The 22532-nt window shown below is 39.2% G+C and overlaps 1 protein-coding gene across 3 annotated transcripts in view; it reads right to left on the bottom strand.

The window, feature by feature from the left end:
• Positions 1-19179: 19179 nt before the first annotated feature.
• Positions 19180-22532, bottom strand: part of ESYT2 (extended synaptotagmin 2) — a 141655-nt gene continuing 138302 nt past the window's right edge. For all 3 annotated transcript variants that reach the window (XM_074946264.1, XM_074946265.1, XM_074946266.1), the window contains one exon: positions 19180-22464. In XM_074946264.1, coding sequence (XP_074802365.1) covers positions 22419-22464 — 46 coding nt within the window. In that variant the 3' untranslated portion in view covers positions 19180-22418. The remainder of the gene's footprint in view (positions 22465-22532) is intronic.

Here is a 22532-nt window from a genome sequence, read left to right as displayed (position 1 = left end):
TGACATGACCATATGACCCTGTAGTGTCAAAGCAGCATCCCAGGAAGCTTCTCAGGAAGGTGGGAAATTAGCATCTTCAAAGTCCGATTGTCCTTCCTAATGGCCCATCCAGGCCATTTGCGTACTGTCTGGTGGGTGTTCCCCTGGTGAAAACACAGTTATAATTGTTACATAGTCAATATTCCTAACTTCAGATACAGAAGTTATATATGTATACAAATTGGATAATCACATTCAGTAAATCATAACCTTTCCAATGATACCTCACATGACCCATCTTGCATAAAATACATCTTAATTATGCCATATTCATCTAATAAGCATATCTCTATGAAGAATTTCAGAGTAACAGCCGTGTTAGACTGTATTCACAAAAAGAAAAGGAGTACTTGTGGCACCTTAGAGACTAACCAATTTATTTGAGCATAAGCTTTCGTGAGCTACAGCTTATGTAAGTACTCCTTTTCTTTCTATGAAGAATATGGGGCATAGTGTCACACCCTGCAATATCAGGGAATTGATTAGATGAGATATATCCAGATGGTCCTCGCAGGTGATTCATACCCCATGGTGCAGAGGAAGATGAAAATTCTTCCAGGTTCCTGCCAATCTGACGTGGGGAAAAATCCACTCCCGATGCCAAATGTGATCAGTTAACCATGAGCATGTGAACAGGACACACCAATCAGGTATCTAAAAAAAGAGGATTCTCTGTAGCACCTCAGATGATGTTCTCCATCTATTGCCCCATCTCCAGCTGTGGCTAGTCTCTGATGCTTCAGAGGAAGGTAAAAAGAAAACCCCGAATACATCTAGGCAATTGTGCATTATGGAAAATAATTCCTTCCTGACCCCTGCAAGTGACCGATTTGAAGTCCTGAAGCATGAGATGTGATTATAGTTATTGTCTTACTGCAGACCTGAAAGTATTGTGAACATGCTGAGGGCCATTCAGGCAGTGTTGTTCTTCCCATGGTTTATGAAAGAAAGGGATGAACAGGGTGACTCACAAAGTCAAAGATTTCAAGGTCAAAAGACACCACCATGAAATATCCAGCCCAGCCGCATTCTCCTCCCCACACACACTGTAGAATTTCTCCCAGAAGTTGAATTAGAGCATATCTTTCAGAAAGGTATCTAAGCTCATCTTAAAGATTCCAAGTCTATTCAAGTCATTGGCCCAGAAAAAGAGACTCAGAATGATCTGACAGTCCAGTGGTTGCAGTCCTTATCTAGGCAGAGAGACCCAAGTTCAAGGCCCTGCTCCAATGACTATTTATTTATATAAAGTGGAACAGCTTCAATAGGAGAGACTGAGAATAACCTACACCAGAATAGTCTATGGCCATGGGGTAGGGCACTAACATAAGAATGGCCATACTGGGTCAAACCCACGGTCCATCTAGCCCAGTATCCTGTCTTCCAACAGTGGCCAATGCCAGATGCTTCAGAGGGAATGAACAGAACAGGCAGTCAAGTGAGCCATCCCATCATCCACTCCCAGCTTCTCACAAACAGAGGCAAGGGACACTCAACGAGCATGGGCTTGCACTAATTGCTATTGGTGAACCTATCCTCCATGAACTTATCTAGTTCTTTTTTGAACCTTATTATAGTTTTGTCACAACATCACCTGGCAATGAGTTCCACAGGTTGACTGTGTGTTGTGTGAAGAAGTACTTCCTTATGTTTGTTTTAACCTTTTGTCTGTTTGCATTCTCCTGCAATGTGGAAGATGTAAATTCAAATCCCTTCTTCACTTGAGGCAAAGTGGGAAATTGAACCCAGGTCTTCCACCCACATCCCAAGTGGTGCCTTAATCATTGGATTAGAGTTTATAAGAGGATGGCACAACCTCCTCTGCCTGTTTTGTGACTCCAGCCCAAAAAATCAACATCTTTCAATAATGTCAAAATGAGCCATTTCATTTTGACATTGCCAAAAACATTTTGATTTTCTAGTTAGGTTGAAATTACTCAGGAAACTGCACAAATTCACTAATATTTTTGGGTCGACCCAAAACTGCATTTTTTTGGCAAATAAACTATTAACTAAAAAAATTCAGCCTGCTCTAATTTTGAGATCTGTCAATCAGCCAGTTTAATTCATTTTATAAATTCCCTGCTCATTCCATATGATGCAAGTTTTTCAATAAAAATGTCACGTTGTATTAAGTCAAATGCCCTGGAGAAATCCAAGTATACTATGCCAACTAGTTGCATTTATTAACCAGACTTGTAATCTTGTCAAAAAAAAAAAAGTCAGCTGGTTTGTCTGACAAGATCTACCTTCCATGAAATCATGCTACTTGGCATTATTTTATTTGTTAATAAAGTCCCAAATTAACCATTACATTATCTTACCTGAGACTGGTGTCAGGCTAACTTGTTTATTTTTCCCTTTTACCCATTTAAAATATTGGAACTATGTTCGGAGTCCTCTGATCCTTTGGAATTTCCCCAGTTTTCCAAGATTTGTTAAAATCTAACATTAGTGGTTCAGAGAGCTCCTCAGCTAGTTCCTTTAAGACTCTTGGGTGTAAGTTATCTAGATCTATTGATATTTATGTAACCTTTCTGCCCATCAGATTTGGCAGCAACCAGGGCTTGGTTCACTATCTAGGGGTTCCGTTCCAATAACGCAATGCAAAACCAGCTCGAGCCCCCACCCAGTGACCTGGGACAAATATATACCACCCTCCCCGGGTGCCTCTAGGAGGTAATACTTCTCCTCTCACAAGCACAGAGTCTGAGTGTAGCAAAAGCCTTTTAATAACAGAGAGGAACAATGAGGCTTTATGTTGGGGAAACACCACCAACAGGATTCATAACACAAACCATGAGCAAAAACCCACCGCAAGCAAATTGGGCCATGTCCTTTCCCTTTGGTTCTTGAGTCCAGCAACCCAAAAGTCACCCAAAGTCCCAAAAGTCCAACAACCCAAAAGTCTCTGTCCCTGGTGAGTGCAGCCCCAGAGTTCAAAAGTTTATCTGCAGAGTTTTACCTCCTAGCCTGGCATGGGGGGGGGGGCGGTTAAGGGGCACCTTAAGTGGTCGAAAGCCGACTGCCCCACCACTCTGTGGGGCTCTGCTCCACCCTGCTCTGCCAGCTGCTCTGCTCCGCTCCACAAGCTGTCCATGAACTACTCCAGCAGTCCCATGACCTGCTCCGCTCCACCAGCCACTCCACTCTGCTCCACCAGCCATCCCATGAACTGCTCCACTCTACCAGCCATCCCGTGAGCAGCTCCAACCATCCCACAATATATCTTCAGCTCCCCCCGCCCACTACTTAACACAGTGACTTCAGCTCTTCATAATTTTAGCTCTTTAGTGATTTCAGCTTGTAGAAGGGGAGCCTCAGTGCTGGTACACCATTGGCTCAAAGTGAATTCAGCTCAGCAACCTGTAACTAGACTCCTAATGGAATCAAAGTTAGCTCTGATATTCCACAGTAAAGAGATGAAGAAGTGCAATTAGCACATAAGACCCTCACCAGGGGGCCCATACCACCACATATTAATTCCTATCCCCCAACCTCTCTCAATTCACTGGGTTTTGGAACCCATGACCCTTGCCTAGCGAGTGCTGCTAAGTTGATGGCGAGTCCCTCCATCATAACAAAAGGCCAAGTACAGTTCCACTGTCCTTGATTCCCATAATCAGGATAACAACAGTTTATTCTTCCTGCCCCAATAACAGAGAAACTGGGGCTCCTACAGCAGCCAAAGTGACCATCTAGGCGCGGTGGGTGTGCCTATGCAAATGAGATCAGCCCCTGAAGTTCTTTTCCAGAACCCACCACAGCTCACCACCAGATGTCAGGGTAGAGCTCATCCTGACTCTGCTTACGTTTAATTTTAGCAGATGTTGCTTCATATCTTCCTTCGTTACAGATGGTAAACTATCTATTCCATCCACATCATATGGTATGGATATATCATCCTGCTTCATTTCAAATGTCTGTTGAACATTTCTGCCTTTTCTGCATCACTATTTATAATTTTACTATTGGATGTAGCAATGGACCTATATCTGACCAATGGCATTTTGTTGTTTTTGTTCCTAATATGATTAAAATGTCTTCTTATTGTGCTTAGCCCTATTAACCATTGATATTTCACTTACTTATTCTTCTTCTTTCATTTTTTTAAATGTTGTAACTGTATTCTTAAATTCTATAAAGGATTTAGTTTAAATGGAGAACAGAATGGAAAATAAAATTTATTATATGTTTATGATGTATAATTAATGCTATTCTGTTCCAAAAGTTTCTGAGATCATTTGAAATTCAATAAGATGACTAAAATGCTTTAAAACAAAGATAAAATGTTTAAATTCTTAAATCATTAACAGAATATATGTGTAGACTTGGAAATAATTAATTTGAAAAGAAGATAAGGATATTGCATAGCACCAAATTCACTTGGGCATCAACAGGAGAATAAATTACATCACTTGTAATTTAAAAATTAAGATGGTAATGAGATACAAGAATTGATAGGACAGCAAAGGGGATTAGCAGCCTAGAGGCCACTCTTCTTTTCCCACACCACCCAACAGCACCAGTCTTCTCTGTCTGTCAGTATGTACTAGCAACCCTACTTTCAAGCACCATTAGAGTCCAGTGATCTGTCACCAACACTAGCATCTCTCTTTCAGCCAAGCACACATCCACACAGAAAATATCACCAGCTTTTCTCTTCTCAGGACAACTGTCTATCTCACCTTGAACATGCCAGCTGCAAGAGCAACATAGCGCTGTCTCAACCATCTCTCCATCATCCACCTAAAGGCAACCAGTAGAAATAGTTTGACAGTCACCCTGAAAAAGCCTGCTTGCACCACTGCCCCATTCCCATCCTTCAGCAGCCAGCCGGAGTTGCCCCCACCCCCGCAAAATAGCCAGGTCAACCAAAAAAAACAGGGGTGGGGGTGGAATGTCTGCTGCTATAGAGGGAAGAAGGTTCAGGTCAGGGAAGTCTCAGGAACCGTGGATCAAATTTTTAAAGAAGTTAGGTGCTCAGTTGAGTGCACAAAAACATTCAATAGTTTGAGTAATTTGTGTGAACACTTATCATGGGTGTAAAAGTAAGAGTAAATAAATCAGCCTGCAAATTTGACTTTTAAATTATTTTGTATATGCTAATGTATATTCCTTTTCATATATTAAATATTTTTGACATCTTAGACTGAACTCATGGATTTGCTTAACATGTCTCTTTTTGGATTGTACTAGAACTGAATGCATCATTAATACCTTGATTAGTCTTGTAATTAGTTGTTATGTTAGTCCTCTGGCCACTGTTCATTTATCCTGGCAGATATCCATTTAACAAGTTCATTAAAACATAGTTTTGCTTGGAATTTGTATTAGTGTTGCATAGAAACCACAGAGGGACTTTAAAAATATTATTGTAATTAAGAGTTGACACAGAAATAATAACAGACTGAATAATATCAAAAGATTGTTTTGAAGAGACACTCAGGAAAACCAGAGATATGGAATAGGATTTTGTCATTCTTAGAAGAATCACTTTTTGTACAGTAAATTAATACCTAGCCAACCGCCGCATTCTCACTTTCTCCAACGTTCCCTCTTTCAAGAGCTACCAAATTGTATGCTTCTTTTCTCATGTCTGTTCAAAATAATCAGTACCCTCTGATATTAATCTCACATTTATTTTCCTGTCACATCTAGTTAAGGCAATAGCAAAAAATGGCCCCTCCACACATGGTTGCTAAACAACAGCAAATACAGATTTCCTTTTGTGCTGTCGCTTCATAGAGCACTCCTTTTTTTTCCTGGTTGGTGCCCTGCGTAAGAGATCCCTGTTACAAACATCTGAACCACCAAGCAGTTCAGAATGCCTGATGCAGTTCATTTTAATTATCACAGAATCATAGGACTGGAAGGGACCTCGAGAGGTCATCTAGTCCAGTCCCCAGCACCCATGGCAGGACTAAATATTATCTAGACCATCCCTGGCAGGTATTTGTCTAATCTGCTCTTAAAAATTTCCAATGATGGAGATTCCACAACATCCCTGGGCAGTTTATTCCAGTGCTGAACCACCCTGACAGTTAGGAAGTTTTTCCTAATGTCCAACTTAAACCTCCCTTGCTGCAACTTAAGCCCATTGCTTCTTGTCCTATCCTCAGCAGTTAAGAAGAACATTTTTTCTCCCTTCTCCTTGTAACAACCTTTTATGTACGATTCAACATCATTATAGTTATAAAAATAAGCAAAATATTCCTTGAATGTCAAGATGCTTATTTTACAGTGTGACAGTTTATACCTGCGTTCACACTCTACATACTACTGTAATAATGTTGGTACAAGGTATGCCTCGTGAGATATCATTTAAAAACTCATAACTTTCTGATCAATAATGTCATGGCAAAATGCACATAGCAACATTATATGTAAAGTTATGAACATAAACAGAAATCATGACTGAAGCGTGTTTTCCAGATAAGTCTGGGGAGTGGCTAAACCAGTTCCTCAGAGACAAAGGGCAAGCTGACAGCTCAGCCAGATCTCAATCAAAGCTGATGGACCATTACCTTTTAAGTGGCCATTCTTTGGCAAGGAAGGGGCAGTGACAAAAATCTACATCTAAACAAAGAAATAGTGTGGAGTTTCCTTTCTTCACCACACTGCCTGTTGCCTTGCTCCCAGCTGGAAATGCTTCTCACAGGCGGGGCTATAAAAAGAAGGGGCAGATAGCCCTCTCTCCCTGCCTATCTCTGGCATTGCATCTAAAAAGACAAAGGAAAACAGCTGTTGGACTCTGATGGGGGTTTGGGGTAGGGTCCTGACCTGAGAGTTTGGTCAGTAATCTGCTGGAGCATGTGGTCAGAAAGTTTGCTTTGCAACTAAGATAGTTTCTTAAGTAGTAAATGCTTTATTTTTTCTTGTAACCATTTCTGAGTTATGTGTCATTACTTACACTCACTTAAAATCTCTCTCGTTATAGTGAATAAACTTGTTTTACTTTTTTATTTAATTGTGTGTTTAAATTGGAGTGTCTGGGTACTCTATGTAAAATAATGAGCTGGCATATTATTCACTGAAAGGAATAACAGACTTAATACTGTATGTTTGTACTATTCAGGAGAGGGCTGGGCAGCACACGACACACATTTCTGGGGAAAGAGCCGGGACTGGGAGTGTGTCGGGGTAACCCTACATCATAACCCAGGCTGGCAAGAGCCAAGGTCTGACTGCACACACAGATGTGGTTAGGCGTGATTTACATGATGGAGGCTGTGAGCAGTCCAGGTTGGAGACTACAGCAGCAAGGCATTGCAAAGGGCACCCCAGGTTACAGGGCAGGGGTGACACATTTACTCATTATTCTGGATTATGCCCTAGGATGTCACAAACAGCTAGAATCTTTGCTTCTGTCATATTTACAATGTTACATTACAACTTTATTTTCGATAAGTGATTTCTATTGGGATTATGCTACACATATCACTTCACTATCCGTAGTTACCCCTATTTCTTTCTATTGGAAATATGAAATACATTGCTACAATTAGAGCATTAGGCACAAACTCTCCTAGTTCTCAGAGGTAGCATTTTAGTATTTTCACTTGTAATATGTGTGTATTACATTTTTTAATATTTCCAGCATCACACACTGATAAACAAGCTGGGGCATGTTGGGTGAGGTGGAGCCTTGCACCACTCCAGCTTCCCAAAGCTCTCCAATGTGCAGTGGGGAAGTGTGCCAACTGTGCCATCTTATATGAGGGTGCAGCTTGAGCTACCCTCTGCAGCTGGCCAGCTCCATGGGCTGGTGTGGTGGTGCCATGGAACCACTTCCTTGTTTCATTTGCCAAACTTTTCTGAGGTGGGTTACAACCCAGTGAATACTAACAAGTGACAACCCTTGAGCTTGAGAGATTCTAAATCCATATACAAGGAAAACTCCCATTTAATACAAAAGGCAGAATTGGACCCTGTATATCCTCAGTGTGCACAAGGGATGCAGAAATTGTTCAGACTGGCCTCTCCCCTGAGCAGCCCTCCCTATGGAAATTCATTGGTGCCAAAGTATATCTCACAGCCAGGGCCATTCACACTAGGGTACATTTCAGTCATAAAGAACTAATTTAACTTGTTGCTGTTGTTGTTACTGATGGCAACTCTCCTTCCTCACAGGCAGAGTTACAAATCACAGTAATTTTACTCCAGTGACTATAAATGCTTCAAAAACCAAAAAGGGGCTTTGCAAGTTAATGTGAAATTATTACAAATAGCATTTATCATAAAATGAAACAATATTTGCCTGGTTAAATTATTAATTTCATTCTGTTGTAAATATAATCTGTGCAAACTTGTCTCATATTTAAAAAATCTTAATGAGATTTTCTAAGCACTGGGTAGCTTTTAGTGTCACTATAGCTAGAGCAGGCATTTTATAAGCAACATGTAAAGTACTGGTTTCAGAGTAACAGCCGTGTTAGTCTGTATTCGTAAAAAGAAAAAAGAAAAAAGGTTACGAGCAGGACAGTGGGGTGGGAGGAAGTTTTGTTTCATGGTCTCTGTGTGTATATGTCTTCTGCAGTTTCCACAATATGCTATGCATCCGATGAAGTGAGCTGTAGCTCACGAAAGCTCATGCTCAAATAAACTGGTTAGTCTCTAAGGTGCCACAAGTACTCCTTTTCTTTTTTCTTTTTATGTAAAGTACTGAATATCTTCCAGGGGCATCATGTAGTGGTGAGGAAACTTGTAACTCTAGCCTGCAAACAATGTTCTTTTTGAACTTGTAAAAGACAACATAAATGCACACCCATATTTAGATTCACTTAAGTTCATATTAAAGATTAACATAATGTGAAATATCTTTTAATGCATTTCTAGTGAAATATTGTAAATAGTGTAGCGTATGCCTTAAATGGTAAAATTAAAATGTACTAGTTGACAAGTCCGGTTGTACAAAGCCATTGTTTGTTTCATTTTGAGTATAGCTTGTTGTACATAACATAAAATTAACTTTAGCCTTTAAAAATCAAGAATCAGCTCAGGTTACAGTGAATCTTCTCTGGAATCAATAAGTAGGGAGAGACCAGACTGGGATGTGAGTCCTACCCACCCTCCCAATCTTTTTATGCTCTAAATGGTGGAGGAAGGAGTAATGTTTATGTAAAAGAAAGTAGATCGTATTGTTATTAGTTTGTTTTGCAAAAGCACCTAGAGGCCTTATTATATTAGATACTGAACAACTATATATGACATAAAGTTCTTTGGAACAGGGACACAATGCACAAATGAGGGGGGAAACAGATGTACAAATAAAGTGATCAGAAAGATGGTCGATACACGTTTCATTATTTATTTTATTTTGTGTTTGGGGAGGGTGGGTTATTTATATGGAAGGAGCTGGAACTGTGATAGCTAAGATTTAATTATGCTGAATGAATAGAATTTAAAGCAGGCAACAGAGACAAACTAGCTAGAGAGGTCTGTCTGAATGGACCAATGGCAACACTTGTACATTTAACTATTTTAGTTTAATTGTAGCCTTCCATAATATACCAAATATGTATTTGTCCTCTTCTCTGGTTAATGTTAATTTTCCTGGTCTACAGACTGAACAGTCTTTGGGTCCAAGCAATACCCAGTGAAAACAGGATTAAACAAATGTTTACAGCTCATGCCTCTAGAAAAGAGGATGGCTCTAGACTGTTCTCAATGGTAGCAGATGACAGAACGAGGAGTAATGGTCTCAAGTTGCAATGGGGGAGGTTTAGATTGGATATTAGGAAAAACTTTTTCACTAAGAGGGTGGTGAAACACTGGAATGCGTTACCTAGGGAGGTGGTAGAATCTCCTTCCTTAGAGGTTTTTAAGGTCAGGCTTGACAAAGCCCTGGCTGGGATGATTTAACTGGGAATTGGTCCTGCTTCGAGCAGGGGGTTGGACTAGATGACCTTCTGGGGTCCCTTCCAACCCTGATATTCTATGATTCTATGAAAAAACCTAATGTGCTGTTGGGTAAAATAATATATCCACTCTCATTTTTTTCACTTTTTAAAAATTATTCTCCTAATTTGGTTATTGTGTTACACCATGACCATATTTCAGTACTAAAAGGCACTGTGAACTAGGGCCTCATTCTGTAAGTGCTTATTATTAATGATTATTATTAGTAGTATTAGTAAATATTTATATTATGGTATAGCCCAAAGGCCCCCATTGGAATTGGGGCTCCATTGTACTGGGTACTATACAACCATAGAAAAGAGGCAACATTTGCCTCAGAGTCACTCAGGTGAGTAACTTTCCTCAGGTGAGTATATACTTCTACTGACTAGTCTTAACTTTTTGCACTTTACAACCTTATTTAGCGCACTCAGAGCCTTATGCCTCCATCCCGAAGAGATGTATATTATCAATTCCTTTATTGATGAGGTAACTGAGGTACAAAGGGGCTGACTTGTCCAAAGTCACATAGGAAGTTTCCTTGGAATAGAATCTTCATTTTTGCTGTGGAAGTCTGATGTCTTATCAATCAAATCATAGTACTTCTGAGGCAAGTGGCTTTAAATCCCCTGCCTCAGGTAACCCTATCTGGAAAATGATACACATTTTTGTAAAGCACTTTGAGATCTAGAAAGGCAATGCACTAAGGAGGTATAAAGGATTACTATTAACCTAATTATAAATTCTTTCAAGAAACTTGTGTTAGTTGAGCTTCAGAGCAAAGGGGTCAGGGCATGGTGGGATGGAGAACTTACCACTGTGTTGATTTTCCCTGTCTTGTGCCACATTTAGTTATATCCAGTGAATGGTCTAGTTATTATGTAGTTCTTCCTTGAGTGCAGGGGACTGGACTAGATGATGTCTCAAGGTCTCTTCCAGTCCTGCACTTCTATGAGGGAGAGGGAGGGGACGAGGGAGAAAAGACTGCAGTAGGCTCCAAGTTACTCCATGGCCACTCACTGCATCGGTCCAATGCCTGGCCTGGCTACTCAGACTGGCTGCTAGACTGAAGATTTTAACCTTAGTAATTACTAGGTAAACTGTAGAGCAGCGTCTTCTCATTTTCACATAGTACAGCAACACCCAATCAATACTGCTTCCCAGATGTTTCAGTGTCTATTGGTCACATTAGCCATTCAATAAGTCTAACGCAAACAGATATTTATGACCTCAGATATTTCTCAACAGGTCTACAGCACCATCTAGTGGGTTTTAAGTGTCATCATTAGAGAAGGGAAAACATTCCACTGGAGAACATTAATCTAACCATTTACCAGTGAATAAAATATTTGAGTCTGCATGGAAGACAAGAAAGTCAAAACAAAAATTATAATACATAATAAATGTACGTAAAGCAAAATATTAAGAAATCATTATTTTGAAAGTCTAGATCCTAAGAGATTTGTGTTTCCACAACCTTTTCTATAATCTTAACGAGGAAAGGGAAATGAAATTCAATGTGACAATTGTTTTCTTAGAACAAAAGTATCTTAAACCACCATGCAATTATATTCACAAAACTCCTTTAAGCATGTTACAATCCTCATACCTATAAACAAGGTATTTTACATGCTATTTAATTAACAGATTGATCTGTGTAATTTTGCCTGTGCTTTGTATGAAACGCATTAATATAATTGCAGTCCCATCAGATATCCAGGACCATTTTTTCAGAAATGACGTGTATGAATGATAAATTCTTGGGACAAGCGTGACATTTCCATTTTGATTGATGCAGTTGGCATAGTTGACGTTTATTAAACTGGGTTTTGTGCTGAACTTTATCATGTGGCTTGTGCTCAGTGATTATCACAGTCACTGTAGCTCACATAGCATCGCATGTATCAATAAGAACCAGAAATAGGGTCTCATTAATTTTAAGTCAGACGACATCCTAAGATCTTAACATTAACTAAAAGTCCAGATAGTAGCAGACAATGTGCATGACTCTCCAGGTGTTTAAACCTATCTCTGGTAGCACTTTGCAAGTATGAAATCCACTGCAGAGCTGTAGGAAGGTCCTGCCAAAGGTTAATATGTTAATGAAATGACTAATATTTGTGAAATACTAGGCCGGGTCAAATGGTCAGTCTTTCAAAGTTTTCAGACTGAATAAATGAGTTTGAAATTCTTAATAAAAAATAAAACTGAGATCTAAAATTCACAGTATTCAATTTTTGTTTACACCAACTAATGTTCCCTTTAATTTTTTCCCTTTAAATGTTCCCTTTAAATTTGTGAGTAGAGCAAATGGTGACTCAAGCTTAAGTTTATTTCAAACCTGTGAATGCAAGTCTATCCAACTCCCATTCCTTCCTCTCCTCCCTCATTCAGTCTAACCTGTCATTCACTCCTTCCTTTTCCTTCCTCATTCCATTCTCAACATTCATTATTACTTCCTCTCCACTACTCTCACTCTCCTGCACTCTCCCTTTCACTTTCCCTCCTCTCTTCTCCCACTTCCTCCCCCAGTGCCACACGATCTATCCTTCCAGTGTGTGCTGTGTGCGTGTGTAGATGGACAAAAGTCAGAAGGGAAAAAAGAAGGAAGGGAGGGAGAGCTCTGGGGGTCTTTTCTCCCCCCCATCCTAGATTAGTAGAAGCATTCAAAGGAAGGGAGATCCCTTGACCTTCTTTATCTCCCACCCAGTGCTAGGGGCCTTGCCTCTCTTCTTCTTTCTTGCCCAGCTGATGCCATCAGAAGCAGCAGAGGGAAGGGGGGAAATGAAAAGCCCAAGTAGGAAAGAGAGAATGAAAGACATAGAAGAGGGTGGTGGGAGGGAAAGGAGAGCTGTAGGACAGGATAGTGGAAGGATCTTGACAAATTTATTTATCAGTGAGTACATTTCTCCTGCTGATTACATCCCTCTTCTCCCATTCTACTGGAAGAATCAGAATTCAATAAAAGTAGCAAGTAGTATCCCCAGCAAGGAGGCAAGCATATTCAAGAGGTGTCTTGGAGTACCTTGCACTAGAAATCTGTCTCTATGGAGGCCTTGAGCTGTACTAGATAATAGTTGATGAATGTGTGAGGTTAAGACCATCTGGTGACCTGCAGACTGTAAGGGTTATGGCCACTGTCCTGCAGTAGGAAATCTTCTGGTGCAGTGTCCTGTTACCAATACTGGTGTTAAGTCATATTCATACTGGTCAATATTCAACATATTCAACTAGCCAGTTGCTTAAGGTGGTCTTAGAGACCACAACTATCTTTGAACCATAGAAGTAAAAAGTCTTAGTTGTGAGGGAAATAGCCTAAATGAGAGCTGGCTTGGTATAAACTAACTTTATCTTACATGGAATTTATTTTAACAAGATCTAAAACAACTCCCTTCAAGCTTAAAAGTTGCTATCAATAAGACATAGGCACAGACACTTAAAAAGTATTTAGGTGTTGATCCACTTCGCATTGCCAAGTGTAACCCCTAGAAGCCCTGATACCCAGAGGAATTTTCAGCCCCCAAGCTAGGTGCCCAGACTCCCCATATGAGACATGGGAGAGTCAGGTGCCTCAGGAAGGTATTTTCAGAAGCTGGTCCTCTGAGTGGAGAGCTGCCTAAGCTAGCCAGGAGTCAATGCTGAGGAGATGAAGGGCTTAGGTGCTCAAGCAGTTTGACCTGGTGAACCTGACTGATGGCCAGCGATCACCACCTGCTTGGGATCGATCCTCAGGTGTGAACCTTCGCCTGGAATTAGGCACCTAAGCCAGGTCAGCTGCTTAGGTAGCCCACACCATAGCAGCTGAAACCATCTCTCTCTCTGTAACCCCAGAACTAAACTAAACTAAACCACAGCCATTTTGGGTGCACTTAGCCACCATTGATTAAAAGCAGAACACCAGATAGCTAGGAATAATTGTCAGGGTTCTCATAGGCCAGGCCAAATTGCTGTGGTTGCAGCTTTGCTAATCAGAATGAGAGGAGGGGAAAAGAGTTAACAGACCATAAGAATAGAAGAGTGTAAGTGGATAGCGATGTTGGATTTGGGGCTCCTAACATATAAATTTATTATGGCTAGAAATACTTGGAATGTTTTGTTGAGAAGAGATAATGAGTAATTTGTTGAAGCTAGGAGAATCGGTGACCCAGTAGGGGTTAATATGGTAACCCCCTGGGGGTTACTATGAGTTATGTGTTTTGTGAGAGCTGGTTATAAAAGATGAAGTAAGAGTAAACACCTTAGAGCAGTCCAAGGGAGCTTTTCTTTGGGCAAGGAGCTGACACCTAAACTCCCCATCAGGGGGAGAGGAGGGCCCCTGGAAGCCTGGCTGGTGATCACTGTTCAAAGGGGAATGGGCCATCTCTGCGCCACTGATTGGACTAGGAGGTCAAAGAAATAAGGTGTCTAAAGCACATCCACCTTATTTGATGTGAACCTACAAAGAATCCTGGGTAACAGAGGAATAATGAAGATGGAAAACAGATATCTAAACTCCTTCCCTCAATCCAGGAAATGCTCAGAGTCAAGGAAGTGCAGGCAAAGTGTGAGGGCCTGAATGTCCCTGAAGGTGAACCAGGCCATTCTGCAAACAGGAGATGAAGGGGAACAATTACTAGTGAAAACTTCTCTCCCCCCTTGGGTTATGGGGTACCAAATAAAGCAATCCTTCTCATGTTTACTTCTTGAGACAAATGACCATAAAGGGGCTCAAGAACATAGGCATCACCCTGAATTCCAAGTTGCCCCTGTTGGTTGATGTATGCCATTGCAATTACTGTAGGTTGTTGTGGTGGACCATCATAGGTCACAAGGCTTGTCTGATAGTCGTGACTGTCCCATGCTCTGCAGAGCTCCCAAAGACCTTGATTGGGATATTGTCTAAAAAATGTTTACCATATATTCATATATGGTATATTACCAAGCAAAAGTGAGACTCTGAGCAAACACTCGTCTGGGATCTAATAGACTTCTTACCATTAAGCTATCCCCACATCCTCTAAACAGTGGATGGAGTTCTCTCTTTCCAGGTGGATCTCTACATTTTTTTCTCAGGCTACCAGAATTACTGTAGATAACATGTTCAACATTGGAAGAAAATGTAAGATACTATATATGCCTTTTAGACAGTGTTTCCTTTTACCAATATGCCCATCACTGGACCTAAGTATGAGCTCACTTACTTTATTTCCAAAGACACGCCTTTTTAAAACAAATATCTCTGCTTTATTATTGAGATGACAGCTTCCATTGATAGAGAGAGCAGAGAATGAAGATGAAAAATATTGCTAAAAATGTTTGTATGTCATATTTTTAGAAAAGGATTATTTAGCTATCTACAATATTAAAACTAATCACTGACATCTTCATTTAAGAACAGTCCTAAATGAAACTAGAACACTATTTTCTAATGTGCTGGCTTTGTTTGTGGCTTCTAGTTACCAAGAGTTACATGAACATATTTAAAACACCATATAAAACTTCAAGTACTTGTTTAAAGTTTACTATAGTGCTGCAAACTTCTACAAAACATGATATAAGAAAAATTACATTTAAAATTATATGACTGCAAAACTGTAAACCTCAACAATAGCTCAGTCTCATCTATTTTTATTGTTAGAAAATGTTGCATATCTCCCATTTATCTGAGTGTTTTTATTATTGCTTAATCTACAAAAGACTAATTTTAACAGTTAATCAAGAAACACTGACCTAGGAGAAAATAATTTCTTCAACTTGTGATATTACCACAGTCTTCCCAGCTTGGATCAATAAAAGATAGTTAACCAGTAATAGAAAAAAGAACTGGCACAATAAACTGTAAGGTTATCACTTATCATCACTGTAAAATAGAATGCTAGTGGTTGCTAGGCATTTAGTTTAGGTCTTCAACCCATCATAGACTACAGCTGACAGCTTTGATATCCATGATTGATTGATCTACTTGATTGATGTAATTGAATGTGACAGAGTGCTGCATTTTATAATGTCTTAAGTTTTTAAATGGAGCACTGAATTATATACCTTACATTTAGGAACAGTGTTTCAACCAACTTAATAACCAGTGTTCACAATAGCATTTGAAAATACAGCCCAACTCTGCTGCTCTATTATCTGCAACTCAGTGGTAAAATCCTTTGGAAACCATTTATCTATTATTCCCTTCTTCTCTGGAAGACAATTTTCTGCAGAGTAAATGCTAGCTAAGCACTGAGACTTTGGTAAAAGAAACCTTTTTACTTGTGACAGCCACAAGCAATTCTCCAGTTGAACTTCGGTGCACCTCCCACTTTCTCTCTCCGTGAGCAACACCACAGCAAAACCTGACATCACATTAGCAATATAATAGAGAGATAATATACATGGCACCAATTCATACAACTGCATTCTCTGCAGAGATTAGGCCAGCTAGATGGGATAGTGTGAATGGTCAGATATCTCTGTCACCTACAGATCACCAAGGATTGCTAATCACCATTTATTTCTACATCTGCATGTCTGACATGGACTGGCATCATCACAGCACAACCATAGGGGAGTATAGATGGATTAGGGCTGAAACAAAGTGATTTTTTTCCATCAGTCTTTACCACAGTGGATGTTGGGCAGATATCTCACCCAGACCTGCTCTTTTCTGGTAATAAAGAGGAGCTACTATCAGAGATCGAGGTGTCAGAAGAAGAGGTACTGGACCAAAAACGATAACTTAAAAAGCAATAAACTACCAGATGCAGATAGTACATCCAAGAATTCTGAAGGAGCTGAGGTATAAAGTGGAGAACACCTAATCAAAATTGGCAATCTCATTAAATACTGTTTCCAGAGGATTGGAGGAGAGCAAGTGATGTACCTATTCTTGAGAGAGGACCCAGGGGTGATCCAAGTAATTGTAGACCAGTGAGTCTTATATCTGTACCCAGCAAATTGTAGAAACAGTAACAAAACACCTGGAAGATCATGTGCCTTACCAGCACAATTTCTGCAAAGGAACATTGTGTCTCATCTCAGAAACCTCAATGAAGTAGTGGATAAGGAGAACCATTTGACAATTTTTTCTTAAGACTTCCAAAATGTCTTTGACAAGGTCCCTCATAAGAGACTACTACAGAAGTTTAATAGTCATGGTGGGAGAAGCAAAGGAGTGTCATGACTCAGAAAACAAAGAGTAGGATTACATGGTCAATGTTCATCATGGCAAAAGTTTAACAGTGAGGTGCCTCAACATTCTGTACCAGTGTTATTTAATATTAATAATCTGAAAAGGGGAACGAGTAGTGAAATAGTGAAATTTGCCAATTGCACAATTATTTAGGTTAGTCAAGCACAAAAACGTCTGTGAGGAACTTCAGAGAAACTTATGTAAGCTAACATTAACACAACATGATGACAAATTATTTTTAATGCTGATAAAAACAAAGTGATGCACACTGGAAAGAAAAGTTTAAACTACCCCTACACCTTACAGGTTCCTAAATTAACTGTCAGTTCAAGAAAGGAACCAGGCAGCATCATAGGCTGCTCAATGAAAACCTCTTTTCAATGTTCAGGTGCAGTCAAAAAAGCAAATAAGATGGCAGGATGCATAAGGAATGAGAGAATAATATGGAAAATACTATAATACTGTTACATAAATCAATGGCGTGTCCTCATCTGGAATACTTTTGTGCAGTACTGGTCACCCTATCTCAAAAGAGCTATTGCAGAACTAGATGAGATTCAGAGAAGGGTGACAGAAATGATCAAAGGCTTGGGAAAAATCTTATATTATGAAAGATTGGGATTGTCTGTCTTAGAAAGGAGGCAACTGAGAGGGCACAAGTATGTACAACAGTGAACGGCAGCTTCCATTTTCCCAATTTCATAATATAAGAGCTTGGTGACATTCAGTGAAACTAACTGGGAAATTCAAAAGTGATAAAAGGAAATACTTTTTCACACAACACATAATTAGACCACAGAACTCACTTCCACAGTAAGTTGTTCAAGCCAAGAACTTAGCAAGATTAATAAAAGGGACTGGAGATTTATATGGATGACAATATCATCCTGGGTTATCATAATTAATGATAAAATGTTGTAAGGAATATTAAATCTCATGATTCAGGGCTTAAGCCATTCTCTAACCATTAGAGATCAAGATAAAACAATGTGTGGGCATGTTATCCTATATTTGCCTACTTTGAGGTTCTTACACCTTCCTCTGAAGCAGCTGGTACTGACCATGGGATACTGGACTAGATGGACCTTGGGTCTATTGCAATATGTCAGCACCAGTGTTCCTAACTATTGGTATTTAAACCTAGCCTAACTGTCCCATGCTAACCTGGTGACAAATATTGTTATGTTATTGTTGTGATGTCATTCTCAGAGATACTGCTTTTGGAGTTGTACTTCCAGGCAGTAATGTAGCTAGACATTTGTAGACACATTTGTTGATGTGTTGTTGCCTCTCTTCAGTATACTCACAACCTCCCATAGATGACATGTCATCACAAACCATATGGTCTGTAGCACACAATGAGTCAGGGACATCCAACATTGTGTAGTGGGGTGGGGAAGAGGTGGACGCCTTCAAAACAGGATTTAAGGGGGGCTTACGTATTGCATGCAGCTGCTATGTGCCCTGTGAACAGTGTGTGGCATTTCATTCATAGAGAGGAAATTATACCTTTAAAGTAGGAGTGGCATTAATACATTCATCAAGATGAGAACAGATTCTGGCAGGTTTGCAAAAAAGCCAGGAGAATATTTTTGGTATGTGGTTAAAAAGACATCTTCATCTTGTCTAATCCTTTTTTAAAACCTCTTCTCAGCAGCGTGGGTCTCCACTCACAGCATCTTTCCAGAAAGTGAAGACTAACTGAAACATAAAATGTGTTTGAATTTTGACAACTTCTCTCCTTCAGCAAATAGTTTTGAGAGTCAGCATGAATTGAGGGGACTGAAAATGCAGGGTCTAGAACCTACAAACTCCTGCATACTAATCCCAGTTCTGCACTAACAAACTGTGTGGCTTTGGGCAAATCATGTAACCTCTCTCCTTCAATTTTCCAAGTAAAACTGGATACTTCTTACCTCTCTCCATCCCTCCTGGGAGTGCTGTGTTGATTACAGTAGCCAATGTATATACACCACACAACTCTGAAAATGGAAAGCACTAGTATTTTCAGGTCTGCAAGATGCGATAGTTAGTCTCCTTGCAAGGGCCTGCAGGAAAGGGAACTGCAACACACTGACTTCCATATGAATTGTTTATTGAATAAATACATGCATCATAATGTAGAATTACATGAGCAAAAAAGGCAATCTGTACAAAATAGATCACACTTTGTTCTCATTTCAACTCTCATCAATTGCCCCATCTCTGCTAAAGAAAGGATTCCAAACAAAAGATTCATCTCTTTTAATCCAAGTGACACACGGTGATTTGTGTTTGGATTATGCCAGCTCTGAATTTAAGAGTGCTGGTCTTCTTCCCAGTGAAGCGCAGCATTTCTAAAAAATGTTTCCATACCACAGAACATAAATGTTGGTAAATACAGCTAACAAAGCTCATTTTTGTTTTAAAACATATTTTAAACACCTTTATATGTTCATATGCTAAGGCACGGGATAAAACAAACAAACCACATGGAAAGCTAATGAGCTGACATTCAAACCTTGACTTACTAACGAGACAGGTTTTTTTGGACCAAAAGGAAAAATAAACATCCTCGCTTTTTTCTTTTCCCAAACAAAAGAACAAGCCAGGACTAACAGTTACTATGACACACAGATTTTTTTACGCACTACCTAGGGCAGAAAAAGACACTCTTACTTGGACCGAATTGTTCTGATCCATTTTTACGCAAGGCCAGATTTTCGTAAAGCACCCAGCAGTGAGTACTGAGAACAAACAGGAGCTGTTGGGTGCTCAATTATTTTGAAAATGTGGCCTCTTCATTTTAGGTACCTAAGTGGAGCTGGGCTATCTTGAGAATCTAGGCCCGACGGTGAGTGCTGAGCTATTTTGAAAATTGGTACTATAAATTCTACATTTACTTTCTCCTCCATTTTGTGTTACTACCACTTGTCTTGACCACAAACACCGCATTTTCCCCCTACGGACTAAAGAAGGAAAAACATGCAGTTATTTGTGATCCAGCACAAAGTCTAACTTCTTCCTCAAGTTAGCATTTAGAGTTGAACCATAGTGGGGCTGAAAATTTAGCCTTTAGATAGGGATTGAACTCCTTGATGTCACTGGTCATGGTGTTAACCACAGCTGTCAACTACATTTACACCAAAAATCCTTCCTCCTAGAAGCTGAACTGAGGCAAAAGGCAATGCCACTGAGCTACACCTCCCTTACTTACATCAGCTCTTACTTTCTGCACCTTCATTTGCATCTACATCAATTCTCTCTCTGTTCCTCCTCCCTACAGTGTAAAGGGATAAATGACTATTCCACAAGGAAAGTTATATTTCGTAATATATTGCATTGTGTGTGTAGATAATGAATGTGTGTACATATTTATACATAACCATTAATATAGAGTGGAACCTTTAGTGAACTTGAACAAGAGGCAGACTTGTTATATGAAGTGGGAAATTCTCCAGTTTTCTTATGGTTATAGGGCTCTCTGTACAGCTCAGTCCTGCAGTCTAAATGCTTGCAAAACTCCCAGTGAGAGTTTTGTCTGCTGACGTTGTTCTGTGAAATAAAATGACCTCACTATAAAAGAGTTCCACTGTATATATACGTATGTGTGTAATAGATAAATTGTGTGAAAATACAGACTGATATCAAACTAAAATGGGCTGATGCTTAATTTTGATGGAAACTACAGGCTACGTCTACGGTAGGCACTTTGGTATATTTAGTAACGTAGGTATATTCTACATCTAGAATTAAGGTTCTGTCAGTAATTATATTGTAAAGCTATTTTTTCAGGAGTTTATTCTGCCTTAAAAATTCTTTCTTGGCTAAGACTCAATTCCAGACTCTTAACTAAATACTACACTTCTGTTGTCTAATTGCATATTTACCCAAGATCATGAGGCTAATGGCTCTGAAAGAGCTGCACTGGTCTCTTGCGTTCATAATGCACATTTTATAACAGTCTGAGAAAGCTTTCAAAAAGGAAAACAAATGGGATACAAAAACAGCCCTCCTGTGATTCACAGCAGGAAGGTTGTAGTGGCTTGTCCTCAACTCTCAATTGTCTACTTTCTTGCTGGTGTGTGTTATCTACATTGTTGTGGGTCCTGGTAGAAGAATACAGCAATGTTTCAAAAGAACCTACCTGGCACATGGTAGCAGTGGGGGTGCATTTTGCCTCATGTACCAGGTACATCAGGCAGCAATGAAGCAATTACGGAGAGTGTCAACTCTGGATTTCATGGGGGTTTTCCAGTTTGTGCTCCACTGTAATATTATACATATTCTGTATAATAAAAAGACTACTGTGTCTATTTGATGAGCCTGAATTATAAGATGCTTCATATACCTTATTTGTCAGTGTAATGACAATACAATTGTTAGGACAGTCCACGAGTGGTTATTTATTAGACCTGGTTTCTAATATGGAAGTTGACTGTCCTCACCGTTCTTTCAGAAGATCATAGGTACAGTGCTATAAATTATGGGGAATAAATTACACCAATAAGAAATAATAAGTCAATCTTCATAATAAAATATTGTACTGTTTATAAGTCTTCATTCCTGCATCAAATGAAACCCCAGATTTATATGCGTAGATTCATGGACCATGACAATCCTTTCTTCATACGTTTCTAGAATTCTCAACTCTAAAACACATTTATTATATTCTCTAGAATGACTTTCCATAATACATTTCTATATAAATATTAAAATATTAATGTTGTGTACATTTTCTTTTACTAGCCTTACAGGGCCAGAATCACACTGTTAAATCTTAATAATGTCTTTCAATTAAAAAAAAAATCCACAAAATTAATCATTTTAAGACCATTTTGCTGCAAGGTCAAAACTAGATTTGTCCAAAGAATTTAACATGCATTTAGAAGAAAATATCTATATCCTTGATCTGTTTTCTTCTGACTTCAAACCAGGATGGAAAAATTATATAAAAAAAAATAGTATATATTTACATGGTACAGTGTACCTCGGTGATATATAAAACAAGGCAGGAAAACAGCAGAACAGCATCTTTTCACTTTCTAATAGGTACAACTGCCATAAAGTTCAATTTAAACACAAGAGGTTACTCTACCATACCATTGCACATTACAGTAACATCATGAAAAGTAGTTCACCAAATTAAAATACAAAGTTTAACAATAAGATTGGCTAAATCTACATATCATGTCCAAGTATTATAAAACTACTGGGGTGTGTCTAATAAGTAAATAAATGAAGCTATAAAAATAATATTGATACATCTGTGAGAACAATGCTTTTAAAATATATAAAGGTTAGCAAAAGTATGCTAGGGGGAACTCCTGGTGTCTAATGGTGCCTAGGTTACAACATGTGGCTTTGTACCATCTTCTGTTAAGTCATACCTAAAAAGGGACAGAGCAAAGAGGAATTATTATTTAAAGTAGAGTTATGTTATTGAAAACCCACCAAA

This window comes from Natator depressus, chromosome 2 (assembly GCF_965152275.1).
Source record: "Natator depressus isolate rNatDep1 chromosome 2, rNatDep2.hap1, whole genome shotgun sequence".
In the NCBI taxonomy this organism is placed as follows: Eukaryota; Metazoa; Chordata; order Testudines; family Cheloniidae; genus Natator; species Natator depressus.
This window is presented reverse-complemented; position numbering and strand designations above follow the sequence as displayed.